At 38.8% G+C, this 14,346-nt stretch overlaps 2 protein-coding genes across 2 annotated transcripts; both read right to left on the bottom strand.

The window, feature by feature from the left end:
- Positions 1–1,489: 1,489 nt before the first annotated feature.
- Positions 1,490–4,302, bottom strand: LOC104562939 (pulmonary surfactant-associated protein A). Its single transcript, XM_062001543.1, has 4 exons — positions 4,215–4,302; positions 3,468–3,663; positions 2,745–2,822; positions 1,490–2,040 (listed from the first exon to the last, which is right to left on the bottom strand). Exons 2-4 carry the CDS (start codon positions 3,613–3,615, stop codon positions 1,664–1,666), a joined length of 603 nt encoding a protein of 200 aa, XP_061857527.1. The 5' UTR covers positions 3,616–3,663; positions 4,215–4,302; the 3' UTR covers positions 1,490–1,663.
- Positions 4,303–11,115: 6,813 nt separating this feature from the next.
- LOC104562940 (pulmonary surfactant-associated protein A) lies at positions 11,116–13,426 on the bottom strand. Its single transcript, XM_010209234.2, has 3 exons — positions 13,250–13,426; positions 12,385–12,462; positions 11,116–11,676 (listed from the first exon to the last, which is right to left on the bottom strand). Exons 1-3 carry the CDS (start codon positions 13,398–13,400, stop codon positions 11,300–11,302), a joined length of 606 nt encoding a protein of 201 aa, XP_010207536.1. The 5' UTR covers positions 13,401–13,426; the 3' UTR covers positions 11,116–11,299.
- Between the last annotated feature and the right edge of the window lie 920 nt (positions 13,427–14,346).

Here is a 14,346-nt window from a genome sequence, read left to right as displayed (position 1 = left end):
TTGTGGTCTTTGGTATGAATTATTGTGAGGAAAGTTTTGAATATTGCTGTGAAAAATTAAATAACTTGTAGAGGTGGACCACCTGCAGGCACCAAATTGTTCAAGTAGAAATGTACCTTGGTTTGACAGCCCTGTTGCATTAATCACCCTAAGTAAATACTTGTAAGACAAATTGCTTAGTTTGTGGAAAATAACAGCAAGAGTGATTCATGGGCCATGACACCTAGCAGAGGGGCTAAAGGGAAGCCAGAAAGATCCATGCCTTGTCATAGAGCAGGTGCTGAGACTGTTTACTCAAAATATTTGTGTAATTAAATTTAAGCCAGAGCAGGAATGTTGTGCATGGCCAGTTGCTGCTCTGGAATTACAGAGATGAGCAAGGTTATGAGGCTCCAAGCAAGCCCCTTCCCTGGCCCCTGCATTCACATTAGCTGTGGACTCACCTTCACTCCACAATTACCTTCATTCTTAGTTCTATCTCCTTGCTGAACAGAGGATGAGGAGCTGGTCTGGTTCCATAGCTGGATGTTTCATTGCTCAGCTCTCCCTTACCAAGTTGGAACTAATAAAGTGCCTGTGAATGACTGATAGCCAGACATTTAGTTTATGGAGCCTTCATTGCATAAGCTATGTTGAAGTCAATTGCCCTAGAGGAACAAAAAAACCCAAACCATAGATATCTCTGGATGTGCCTGTTATACAGCACAAGTGTGAGCCTAACCTTGGAAATACTCAACTTCAGTAGTGACTAGACTTCAGTAACCAAGTTGTTCAAAAAGATTTGTCTTAATCCTTCATCTTAAACCAGAGAGTGCAGGCTCTGAGCAGCTCTGAGTATAGGATGCTTCAGAAACACAGGCATGGGAATCCCATTGAGGGGATTTGCTAAGCAGTTCTGTGGTGCTCACTAACTAGCTGTATCTGGATCTCTCTACTATCCATCTTATAAAAATTGGCCTTGTCATGGTTCTACTGGTCTCTCTAGACCATGTGGGCACTGTAACTCTCGTTGGCTCTTGTGTTTTCTTCCCCTCACATCCCATGGAATGGAATCTTGGGCTGCTATGCTGCTGTTACTTGGAGTCAGGAGAGATGAGGAGTTTCTGGAGGGGCTCAGGACAGGCGGTCTCTGGACATCACCTTTCAGGTATACAAAGGTTACAGACCTGCTGACTCTAAAGCTTTCCCATGGGAAATACAAGGTGAAACCCCCATTGTGCTCACAGCAGCAGCAGCAGGAATGTCCATGTGAAGGAACATGGTGAACGAACCTTACTGGAAGGGATCAAGATACCCACAGTTTAGAGGCTTGTGGGTAAAGGGGTGCTAGAAGAGCTTATGACTGCAAGTCACTTTAGGTATGTCGCTGAGAAATATAATTTTTGCTCTTATAATAAGCCATCAGGCTAACAGCAGTAGGAACCCATAGTCAATCGTATCGAGAAACTCAGTGGATGATGAGCAACAAAACAGACAAAATGATCACTGCTTTCATTGTGAGTAATTTCCTCTTTATGGTTGGCATTTGTGCAAAAGATTGGCAAAGACTGACTTATATTTGTCATGCTGTATTATCTGATTTCACTAGCTACATAAGAAGGGACAAGGGATAGGCAAGCAAGCATATTGCAGGGAGCCTGCTAGACAGTAACAGGCAGAAGCATTAAAACTGACAGACAATGAGGTAATTCTGGTTGCACCTCTTGTCATTCCAGGTGCCATCAGTGTACATCTGCACACATTCCTCTTCCCCTTTGCCAGAAGGTTCATTTACGTGCCAATTAGTATAGCTCAGCCGAGTACCATCCAGGAACAGGAATTTACTTGGGATTAGAGATTCCTTTATCCCCAGGTAAGCATAGGTGTTAAAACTCTTCACAAAGTACAGAATGGCATCATTCTCGCCCTGGTTCCTTGGAGCAGCGATGGACCCTCCAGCCTCTTCACATGTTTTCAGTGTAGTACGGAAATCACCTCTTTTTCCATTGGTAGCAAATATTTTTCCTCCTGATCCTGTTATTATCTTTTCTAAGTAGAGGACTGCAAGATGAGGTGAAAACTGTTAATCTTTTTATGCACCGTTCCGCAGTCACTTTCCTGCCAATTGTAATTCCTGCTCTTCTCCTCATAACTTTACCTTTTCCTGGGTCTTTTATAAAAGAGAGGAAAATCTGAAATTGAAGAAAAAAAGACAATCCCCAAAAGCCAGAAGAAATCTGAAAAGATGAAGGGAGTAGATAAAAGGGAGGAAATAAAAGTATACAGGTAATGAAATAGGAGAAGCATGAAAGAGGTTAAAGAAAGAGGGAAGGAAATGAGGAATTCTATATTTGGAAAGAGTCTGTTATTTTCTATGAGACTTTGAAATGGTTTGAAGTATGCAAGGGTACATGCCAATCCTTGAGAGAGTAGGATTTTAGATGTGACATTGTAATTTGTTTGGTATGTTTTTAGCATTCAGTTTGTCTGTTAACGGAATGATGTGCCCATAAAGAACTTCTACACAGGAAGGGATTTCAATCTGATGAATTTGCTTGTACACCTATTTCAGAGCTATGACTTAAGGGTCTGCCACTAGTTATGAAAAACTAATGCTCCCCTCCCTCCATTTGAGCATTATTCCTCTCCTGTCTACCAGTGAACAAAATGTACCTGTAGAAATTTCTGCCTTTTTCCTAAGAAGCCTTTTGTTGCTCATTTTGGTTTTGCCCACGTAGAGTAGAAAGTAAAGGCAGGTAAATTACCTCCTTCGAGTCTGGAAATCCGATGTTCTAATTGATGGATGACATTTTCCATTTCATTGCCAGCCTGCGGTAGGAAAACTATGGACAAAACCAGCTATTATGCACTTTGCATTACAGATTGATTCTTGGCTTTCAAGGTAAAAAAGAAGTTATCATGTGACATTAACATGAACTTTTTAAAGGTTTGTTTGACCTGATTTAGTTTACCCCTGTATTTTGTATAGGGGAACTTTTCACACATTGATCTTTATGAGGATGGTGAACACACTCCTGGAAACTACCTGCAGAGCCCTGATGTCTATGGGAACATGAGTTAGCAAACTGAGTTGGTCTTTGCTCTAGGTGATTGAGCCAGTCCAGGCAAAACCCTGGCACTTGTGCAAAAGGTTTGGTTGATTTTTAACTGTGTCTAGGGATTGTTGATAGACTCCTTCAGGCTGTTCAAGTGCTTGCTTGTAGCTCCAACCTACCACCTAGCAACAAGTTTCTTGTGCCCTCTGTTATGGAAAATGATGTTGTCCTTTTCTCTGTGAACTGAACCGTTGCATTGTTAAGTAGGAGAGATTTAAGCAGTTTATTTTATACAAGGAGTTAATAAAGATCCGTATTTTCTATCAGATAGGACCCACATCAGATTATACAAGACAACACTGAGATTACAAATCTTAAAAAGAGAACACAACAGTACAAGTAGATAAAAATAGAGATGATAACTGAACGTACCTTCTCTAAGTCCTTCAGCTATCCCATTTTTAGGCAAATGCAAAACGTCAAGCAGTGCATTACTTCCTGCAGGTTTACCTTGAGCACACCATGGGAACAGGAAAAAAACTGCTCCTAAGATTGTGTGGAACAACTGTGGAGACAGCATTATTTAAAGCCAAATGTAAAGGACACTCTTGCTCTCCAGTGTGGTGACCTGCATTAAAAATATAACAGCAATGATTCAGAATCTTGCTGTCTGGGTTTGGAGTTTGATATATTTTAAGCCTTGCCCTCAGTTACACAAATGTCACTGACATAGTTGCAAAATTATTTTAATAACAACAATATTTTTCCCATAGACAAGGGTCTAAGGAACAAACCTCCTCCTCTTGCAAAGCACTTTTTAATACAGTAGATACCATGATATACCCTTTTTCCCATGTGAAAAGCTATAGTGTCAATCTTAATTTTACAAAGGAGAAACAGATGCCTTTGCTTTAGGAAGAGAAAGCCAGGTTAAGATCAGCTGAGCTGGGCTGTGTTTATCAATTTAAGAGCAAAGCAATTGTTAATATTTATTCTTCCATTATGGCATCCATCTTTTAAAGTATCTTCATCTCAGATGACATCCTCTATAAAAGCAGATGGAAGTTTCAATAAATATGTTGAGACATAAAGAAGAAATCTAAAATGGAAAGATTTGTGATAATCCAATAGAATTCAACATAATTTAAATGGAAACCTATTTAAAGATGTTCAACTTACCTAAAAGCTCCAATGTGAAATAAGAAAGACTGATTAATTGCTCTAATTTATAAGGCATGTAACTTGAGATTCATCTTTTATCTACAGGAAACACAAAGAGCATATAATATGATACAAATTTGTATATAAATAGAAATGTAATGCACTTTACCCTGAAAGACAGGGGAGTTTTCTTCAAGAAGTAAACATACTTAAATCTGAGGAAAATATTTGAGGGTACTTTCTTGATTTGTAGAAACACTTTAACAAGTTGAAAAAACACCCCAACCCTGGAGCAGAACAAAGCAATTTCCCAATACATATTTGAATCATCTAATGTTTCCAGAATGGGTGTGTAAATGTTCAATTGCAAATGTCACTGAAACCAAACCAAGTTCACACGAAACATAATACACACCAGGAACACCACCATCATTTGCATTACAGACTAAAGTATTATCAGTGATAATTACTCAAATCTTGACTAAACCAAATCTCATCTTTGTAGAAGAAAAGTCAAAAGACAATGATACATCTGCAACACATGTATAGGTAACAGCCACAGAAGCAGATACTTAACTTACAGTATAGTCCAGGAGAAGTTTCTACATTATAAATAATAAGTTTTATCCAACAGAACAATAACCTTTCAGTGAAGGAAAAAGCTGCTCTAAGCCAGTTCTGTAAGTACAGTGGCCTCACGATGCAGAGCATCCCTGAAATAAAATGCATTGCTATGTATTTTTAAGTTATTCTGAGAGTTGTTTCTTTCTAATGGAGACTTCTAAGAGAAGAGCTTGAAGTTGTGCTCCAGCTCGAATAAGATGCAGTCACATCATCTTTGTGCTGTCAGGCCAGCATTCTGATGTTTAAGCATGGCTAACAGCGGAGTTGACTGAGGAAAAGGTACTTTGAGATTAGATGGGAAATGTTAGCATTATCCATATTAGTCTAATGCTACTGAATCTTAGCAAGCCTAGATCACCTCCACGGGAACTTTGCACCTGTACTCTGCACTTAACAGCTGATGTAGAGTCCTTTGTCAGTGTTGGTGTGTCCATAGAAGCCTGATTAACTCCTACAGCATTCTTTGTTGAGTGCCCTGGAAAACACACCAGTCCTGTGAAAAATAAATAAGCACTACCCAGCTGTATGTACCTTGATAGAAGAGGGACATTTTCAATCTGCATGAGTAACATTTGTTTAAAGGGTTTTTTTGTTAAATTTCAAGTTTCTTAGCTTTTGAGTGTTTGACTTTTAACATTCTTGTGGCTGAGGTTTTCTAATTGTTTTATGGAAAAAAACTCACCCCACGGAACATGAGTGAAGCAGCTACTTGGGGTCCAGATGAGCCCTAGAAAGGTTGCTGGCAGAACCTGGGCCTTTACATCTGGTTGGCACTTGGATTGCATCTGGAAGAAACTGCAGATTAAGCAAGTGTGAGAAGAGGATGAGGACTGGACTCCATTAGTGGGTTTTACATGCTGACTGGTGACCTGGAAAACCTGGAGGGAGACAACAGTTTACTTGTGGATGAGAGGAAGGCTGTGGCTGTGTCTACTTGTACTTTAGTAAAGTCTTTGATACGTTTTCTCATAGCATCCTCTGGAGAAACTGGCTGTCCGTGGTTTGGAAGGACACATTCTGTGATGGGTGGAAAACTGGCTGGATGGCTGTGCCAGAGGGTGGTAGGGAATGGATTCATATCCAGTTGGTGGCTGGTCACCAATGGTGTTCCCCAGGGCTTCATGCTGGGGCCTGGTTTGTTTGACATCTTTATCTATGGTCTGGAGGAGGTCATTTAGTGCACCCTCAGTAAGTTTGCAGAGAATAGTGTTCAGTGTTGGGCCTCTCACTACAGGCCGACATTGATGTTCTGGAGTGTGTCCAGAGCTGGGGAAGGGTCTGGAGCACAAATCTGATGAGGAGAGGCTGAGGGAACTGGAGGACCTGGAGATGGAGAGGCAGAGGGGAGATGTGATCATTCTCTACAACTACCTGACAGGGTGCTGTAATGAGGTGGGAGGTCAGTCTCTTCTTTCAAGAAAGGAATGATAGGACAAGAGGAAAATGGGCTCAAGGTGCACCTGGGGAGGTTTAGATTGGAGACTACAAAGAACTTCTTCACTGCAAAGATTATTAAACACTGGAACTGGTGGTGGAGTCACCATCCCTGGATGCATAGCTGAGGTGCTGAGGGACGTTGTTTAGGGATGGGCTTTGCAGTGTGAGGTTAGTGGTAGGACTCAATCTTGGAGGTCTTTTTTAATTGAAATGATTCCATGATAGACTCCTGAGAAGAACTGATGTAGATTTGATAAATTCTAAACTCTTCTTGATTTCCATCAGCATATAGCTAAGATAGAGCAAGCTAAAAGAAATACTTAAAAATACTTGTATTTCTACTATCCTTGTTTCTGATTGCCTAATAGAACATCTTGTATAATTATCATAACTTGTAAACTGTTTTCTGATGTTGCTTTTAGTCATGTGTCATAAGCTCCACAAGATTCTAGGATACAGATTAGATAAAAAACAAACAATTTCTGAGTACAGAGGCAACTTTTCTTTTGTATTTCCACATCATTAAGATGCTTTAGAATTTCTGTGCTAGTGAGGCAAACAAAGGATATTCTGACAGTAGGTTGTGTTGCACAATGTAAATAAATGTAAAACATGCTAAGGACAAAAGTTTGTTAACATTGCTTTCTTAGGTGCTTCAAGAAATATAGACAGTAGTGTTAAATTTCAGTTTATGAAAATGAATGTATGTTCCTTCCATAAGCCTGTTTGCCAGCCTTTCCTTTGTACGATTAACCTCCTGAAAGTGGTTTGGTGGGTTTTTTTTTTCCTTCATAGTGCTAGTCATGCCTCAGACAACCTTCAAAATTACTTTATCTCAGCTTGTATGTCACATCCTCACTTATATTTTCTGTTCACATTGATTTTGTGCTGTTCTGCTGTTGTTCCCATCCTGCACCTTGCTAACATCTTGTCCTGTGCTTTCTGCATTTCCTTTTCACTTCCAAATACTTGTCACTGTCCCCAACAGCTTCCTTTATGCTTGGGAATATCGGGGAGAGCACAGAGCACACAGGACCTAGTGTTGTCTCCTTCCCAGTACCTAGTGTTGACAAGGGCTGTAGCTATTTTCACTGAGCTTTCAAAACACTAAGCAAAGAATTCAGTAAGATATGGACACCTGGGATGGTAAACTTCAACAGGATTCTTTTTTAAAAAAGAAACTATTATGATAAGCAAAGCTTTAGAGCTGGAAATATTAATTTTACCTGTAGACAGTGTGATCAGTGCTTGTAAATGGTACTGCCGTCTTCGTCCCCTGACAAGTTGTGAGTGAAGGGTCCAAGTGGAGGTCACTAGACATCTCCAATATATCACTGGGGGCAGCTCAGATGAAAAACAAAGAAACAGTTTTCTGTTTATGGCAAATAGAAAGCAAGACAATGCTTCATCTCTCCAACGGTTAATAGCAAACTAGAATTGTAATGGATGAGAGAAAACCCTCTCTGGTTTATGAATGAGATACATTACTCTTCTGTATATTCTGATTGCTGTTCTCCACTACTTTACTACCATGATTACCACTACAGAATCCTCAAGGGTTAAGGTACCCTTGCTATACAGTTCTTTTTGGCTTCTGAGCTACAAGGGCAGGGATGGGTGGAAGTTTCATTCCAGGTTTCACCTGGCTTATCACCCTTGAGTCAAGTCCTACCAAACCCTGGTTTCCTAACAGGGACTTAAAAATCCAGTTCTCCTTATAATTTCTAAAGGTGCTACTCTAATTTCCAAGCATCCTGTATTGATTGTGCTTTGAGTCCAGGTATGTTTGCATAAGTGTGGGTTAATACGATTTCATAATAGCACATGTCAACTTCTGATAATGAAAATCGCTTGCCATCTGACACTCTCTGAGGTCCACACAAACACGTCTGTTACACCATTACACAATACTCCTCAGAACATTGTTTTTGTCTGGTTCATAAGAGTGCTAATAGGGCCATTAATCTTTCTACCCGTTCTCAGCGTGGTTTCAAAACCAAGCTGACAAATTTCCTGGTGGCAAATATTTCTTATTTGCACTTATTGTTCTTCTAAAGAAAAACTACAAATAAATGTAAAACATATGATTAAGCTTTAACCTACTTGCAGCCCTGCTAGGGTATTGCATCAGCAAACACTGGTATTTTTCCACCATATATGGTCTTTACTCTGGAAAAGAACAGGACAGCAATGTGATTTATTTTTTCTTCAACATTAACACCACATTAAAATATAAAAAGGCATTGGTTTAAATTTATGCAAGACAAGGTAGGCCTGACAGCCTGTGTCACATCCTGTCAGTGACTATGTATGTTCACATAAGGTTGAAATGGAACTCAATTTTTCTATAAACCATGGGGCTTGGGTGTTTCTTATTCAAATTTCTATAAAAATCAGGAAGCCACATAAAAATACTTACTTGCTGTAATCTAAGGTAAATTTCTTTGCATGTGGTTGGGTTTGGTGGGGGCTGGGGAGAAGTTTTTGTGTACTCAAAATTGCTAACAGTATTTCTAAGCTAAACCACCTAATTAAATTATTCAGTTATAAAAGAGGATATCCTTCTAGACTAGAGAAAATTTTCTCTGACATCAATATCCATAATTTTTATGGCTAGATAAAACTCTCACCATTAAGTATACAGTAATAACAAGTGTATTAAATTTCTCTGAGGCGATATGCTATCCATTTACTCCAGAAGGGACTGAAAACAACCTTTTAACTTGTACTAAGATTATAATTCTCAAAATTTGCTTTTATATCATTTGAGCAGTGAATCAGTTATTCTTTGAATTTAAGACCTTATTGTTAGATTGCTTTTCTCTAGCAAGTTATTATAAAATACTAAGAAAAAAAAAGACCACCTTGGATCTTTTTCTCCTGGATCTGGTCATTATGCACCAGGGATTATTTTTGCTTATTGTATTTTTAAGGAAAGTTTTAAATCAAAATGATTTATCCTACAGTAACAGAACAGAGAAACAATACTGTTTCTTCTTGTGTCTTGATCTCTTTGACCGTTATTTTTTTAAAAATCCATTAATACATAAATACAGAATATGAGGCTTTCACAAAAAGTAGTCTGAATTGCTTATAAATGCTTTAAAAGCAGTTGAGAGTTTAAATTGGTAGGGTCAGACACACAGAGAGAAACATATCTAAAAACCCAAAACTTCTGGGTACTTCTCTGTTCCTCTATGGAACTGTAAAGAATGATGAAGCAACATTCTGCTGAGTAGGTGGCTTCAGCAGGGTTTTAATTACCACATGAATCCCTCGAAATACAAACACATTCCAAGCCTGTCTGTGTCTTTTATTATGGAAATATATTTCTTCCACATATAATGGTTGACACGGGGCTTTTGTTTTACTCTAAAGTTCATCAAAGTTAGGATGGCTTAGGTAGAAAGAGGTAGGACTCTGTGATCTAATCTAGATGCTTTGGTTATTAATGTAATAGAAATCAGGTTTTGACTGAATCATAGATTTGTTTTGGTCCAACCATTAACCTCATTGCCAAGCCCATCACTAAACCACGTCTCTCATCACCTCATCTATAAATCTTTTAAATATCTTTTCTCAAAGGAAACCTGAGAGACTTTTTCTGGCATGGCAGAAACTTGAAACTTTTGGTCAAACTTGAAACTTTTGGTCAAACTGGTATCGTGGTCACAGGTCTCAGAGGAACATATTTTGTAAAGCAGGTTGACGCTTTGAAATCTACCCAATGTGGCACTGGATGTAGTTTTCCCACTTCAAAGTCCATGTCCAGTCTCGGATCAGCTGGGATACCTTATACAATGCTGGACATCAATCCTCCCCTGCCAAAAGTATCCCATTATCACCTGCATCTGAGGATGCTAAAGCTTTCCTACTTGACAGGACTTGAAATGACCATGTGAATAGATCCCATCTTTTCCTCAATACAGGCTAGGGACAAGGGACAGCAACTCCCAGAGTGAAGTCCAGGTTCCCATTTGTATTCTGCACAGAGCCACATGTGGAGGGGGAGAAAAACATGAAGCAAAAGTGTCTATGTGTGTGTTTTAACCTCAACACTTCCTTTTTCTTTTTTTTCCCTTAGGAGGTGTGAAAATGCTAATAGATGAGCCCAAGGATTTACCCACTCCGCTGCAAGGTAAGTGTAAGAGAATTTGCTCCTTGGGGTAGTTGACTGACCTCCCACTGCTCACCAGCTACTCAAACTGAGTAGCGGTGAAAATATCATCCTACTTGATCTGAAGCATGGTCTGACTGTGTGGTTGCTTAGTGTAACATAACTTGTGTTTGAACTGGTTGAACTTCTAATTTTACTCCATTCCCCCCAGATACTATGTAGTGGTCCAGCGGTTTGGGAGAAGACAGGTGGCCCTCTATCACTGCAGTGATCATAGTTGTTTGAGGGAATGTGAAGCTTTAGCAACAAAATGCAATCAAAATGTGTATTTTAGACACACTTCTATGTCTACGTGGATCTAATTAATTTAGTGTTCTATAACAGTAGCTTCTGAAACTAAGAAAATCAATTGTAACTGGTATATGTGTATAAACAGAAGTTAAATCTGGATGCAGAATGAATTGGTGCATGATTCAATATGACACAATACAAGCCCTGTAATTCAGAGGTGTACACAACCCGAGACCTGAATTGCTCCAGCAAAGTCAACCACTGCACATCTCTTGAGGCAGAAAACTATCCAATGCTAGAAAACGCTATGGGCAATTTTAACTTCAGACTTTTCCAATATCCCACGTCAAACCTTGGGATTTTCCTCTAATCCTCACAAAAGCACAGTGACAGCCTGCCATGAAAAAGGAGTTCTGAGCTATTCCCAACCCTCAAAAAGGGATAAACACATCAGATTAGGTACACTTTAATTAAGTTAATCACCTACCACATCTGGCATTTTCTTAATGATAATCATACCATAACATGATTAATTTTAGATTTTCTGACATAAAATAATTGCAGAAATTGCATAAACCTAAGACACAGGATATTTCATTGTCTCCACGCTCCAAGGTGGGCGAAAGGCCATTCATTAAAACTCACAGATGATGAGGCGAGATAGGTTACATCTTTTGTCATTCCAGCTCCCATCAGTGTACATCTCTACACATTTTTCTTTCCCTTTGCCATTAGGCTCATACCGATACCACTTGGTATAATTCAGAGGCTTTCCATTTAAATGTTTAAACTGGCCTGAAGACTCACACTGTTTAAAGCCTAAGTAAGCATATTGCTTATACTGTCTCACAAAACCCGCAATAGCTTTATTCTCCTCCTCATTTGCAGGAGTTGCAAGAGTTCCTCCAGCCTTTTCACAGGATTGTAGTGCAGATGCAAAATCAACTGCTTTCCCATTGCTGGCAAATATTTTCGACCCCACTTCTCTTATTTTCCCAGTCAAAGCAAGCACTAAAACATGAAAAGAAAACATATAGTTAGCTTTTTTATTTGCTGTGGCACATTGATGAGAAAGCAAAGAAGGAAATCAGGAGGTAAAGAGAAAAATGAAAGTGTTAAAAGGAACAGAGAGGGGACCGAAAGTCATCAATGAGAGTAAAGAGTGAAGAGGAACAAATGTCTTTAAAACTATCAATTCACTAGGTATATTGTTATCATTCTTGTGACCATCTGTCATTGTCTTCTGCAAGACAAGGAGGCCCCACTCTACAGTTGTTACATACACCATCAGCTCTATGCTACTGTATGTACCCTCTAAAGAGTATTGATTTACTTGAAATTTGAGCAAGTGAAACGGAAACGATTTTTTTTTCCCTCCTGTTAATTCATTCTCAATACAAAAGACTTTACCAATATGACTGCTGATAAAAATGTGGTACTAGGCTGAGTTCCCATGAATCGATGTAGAAAGTGCAATATTAGTTGGAATATATTTTTTCAACAAATCAAATGTGAATAAATGCACATTAGTGTTCCTGAGAGAAATCTGGTTCTCCAGGGAAAAAATGAGTCCTGATATCCCCTGATTTGGATGAGAAAATAAAGTTTTGGGATGTAGGACCATTTTCAAGCGTGATTTCTTTCCTGCAAGACCTGATTCTATAAGTAATTTTCCTATTGCACTTAAAACTGTAAAAAGTAAAAATAGGGAAAAAGTACCTCTCTGAAGTCTGGAAAGTTGGAGTTTCAAATTTGATAGAACATTGCTGGGTTCCTTGTTCTGAGAAACAGGGAGACCTACACAGATAAAAACACAAGTTATGTCATCAAAACTTGGCTCTGCTGACAGGAACAATTCCTTGGGTAAAACTAATTCTTTTCCAAGACTAACTAGCACACATTGTGTATTTTTAATATCATCTGGCAAAACAAAAATGTTTTCCCAGTATTTTTCACACTTGCTAATCTATACTAAAGCACATGAACAAATTCCTCCAGTCTTCTGAAATGATGACAGTTTCCTTCTGCACAGAAGTAAACGAATTTTTCCTAGGTTGAAGCTTTATGTTTGTTCTGCCTGTGAAATGGACCTTGCAAAAAGAACTTGTTTCATTCTAATAATGGTTAGTGAAAAGACATAAGGGAAATTTTGGGGAGGGAACAGTTCCTATGACACCACACTATTTTCTTTTTAATCTGCTAGGTGGATGCTTTGTGTTTTTACAGTAGGATCTTATATTAATGGAAACTATAAACACTGGTAGAGGAGGCTTTCTGCATAGATTGTGTGAAATACAGTGCATCTAGCACTACTTGCTAAAGATGAAAATTTACTGTAAAGGCAGATACTTTTTCATACATATTCCATGGGTAACAAAGATTCTACATGTAAAGTAACTAGTGTGCTTTCAGGAAAAAAAATAAATCCCAACCCATTGAACTCACCATTTCCTCCATTCAATTTTCTCTTTTCTGCTTAATGCATCATCTTCCTAGAGGGCACATATCCTTTCATGTTAACTGTTTTTATTCATGCAGCCTTGATGACAAGGACTTGTTGCAAAAAAAACGGAAGTTTGCTTACCCGATAGATGTTTCTGTCCTTTCAGATCATCTCTTTGAAGAAGTCCAGGGATACCAGGTAGCCCAGAAGTTTCTGGACAGATACATAGTGCGTGGCAAGTCACTAGCAAAGAGGCTACTGCTGTGAGCACGTAGGATGAGTAAGAGAACATGGCCAGCTGTAAGAAAGCACATTTATTTGTCAGGTAATGATTCTGTAAGAAAATTTAGACATGGGCTTATGTAATTGAAAACTTTTTTCCTCCCCTGCCTTATATACAGAACTGTTTCTAAACTGGCACAGATTGGTATGCTCATTACAGAATGACAGCTACACATTGGGGAGTAGTGAAGACAAATGACCCTTTATGCAATCACTGACTATTTGTTGGATTAATCCTTGAGAAATTATGGGATCAGTGATGTAACTGATCACACTTAAGCCATTAGTTGTCTGTAATCACTCAACGAAACATAGATACATATGCTACTAACCTGAAAGGCACAATGTATTCCAGTGGTTGTGATGGTTTGGAGCTAGTTGGCGCTCTCTTTAAGCACAGTAGTATTTAAGCATATTTATTTGAAGTGAGCAGATTTAGTGTGTTTTACACATGAGCAAAATTTTATAGCTCAGTTGACATTCCTATCTTGTGCCAAACAAAATAGCACAAGCTTGAAAATGTCAGTCTTGTAGAAAATGCATTTTTGCTAGTTGGCAATAGGTCTATTCATCTTCTTTTATCGTTTCAGACATAAATTAAGCGGGGTTATAATCTCAGTGCTGAGATATCATGACTATAAAGCATTCTGAAAGTACAGATAGTGGGTTTACGTTGCAGCTAGTGTGTGTGCAGCATGAGTAACACTGTGTGGTTCTAAAACCTGAACTGATGGACTACAAGACCTATGACATGGACATGTATAGTTATTGCTGTGATTTAGTTAAAATAATGACAGTGATAAAAGAAAGATTGAGGATACCAGAATGGGCATCCCTTTGTAGTGAGATGACTCTGCTGAGTGGACTCTCATGCAAAACATACATTTTAATACCCGGAACTTGACTTCTCTTTTGGCACAAATTAGTTCCACCCTTAACAGAATACAGAATTAACA

Source organism: Colius striatus, chromosome 8 (genome assembly GCF_028858725.1).
Source record: "Colius striatus isolate bColStr4 chromosome 8, bColStr4.1.hap1, whole genome shotgun sequence".
NCBI classification, from domain to species: Eukaryota; Metazoa; Chordata; class Aves; order Coliiformes; family Coliidae; genus Colius; species Colius striatus.
The sequence above is the reverse complement of the archived record's forward strand: the minus strand, read 5'-3'. Positions and strand labels throughout refer to the sequence as shown.

What these genes read in the sequence shown, in the direction of transcription:
- LOC104562939 (XM_062001543.1), bottom strand. Translation starts at nt 3,615, where the DNA reads ATGCTGTCTCCACAGTTGTTCCACACAATCTTAGGAGCAGTTTTTTTC. An exon ending in AGCTGAAGGACTTAGAGAAG is followed by an intron (nt 2,823 to 3,467) that starts GTACGTTCAGTT and finishes TTTTGTCCATAG; the next exon opens with TTTTCCTACCGCAGGCTGGC. An exon ending in GATTTCCAGACTCGAAGGAG is followed by an intron (nt 2,041 to 2,744) that starts GTAATTTACCTG and finishes CTCATCTTGCAG; the next exon opens with TCCTCTACTTAGAAAAGATA.
- LOC104562940 (XM_010209234.2), bottom strand. Translation starts at nt 13,400, where the DNA reads ATGTTCTCTTACTCATCCTACGTGCTCACAGCAGTAGCCTCTTTGCTA. An exon ending in AGGACAGAAACATCTATCGG is followed by an intron (nt 12,463 to 13,249) that starts GTAAGCAAACTT and finishes TTATCTGTGTAG; the next exon opens with GTCTCCCTGTTTCTCAGAAC. An exon ending in ACTTTCCAGACTTCAGAGAG is followed by an intron (nt 11,677 to 12,384) that starts GTACTTTTTCCC and finishes TTCATGTTTTAG; the next exon opens with TGCTTGCTTTGACTGGGAAA.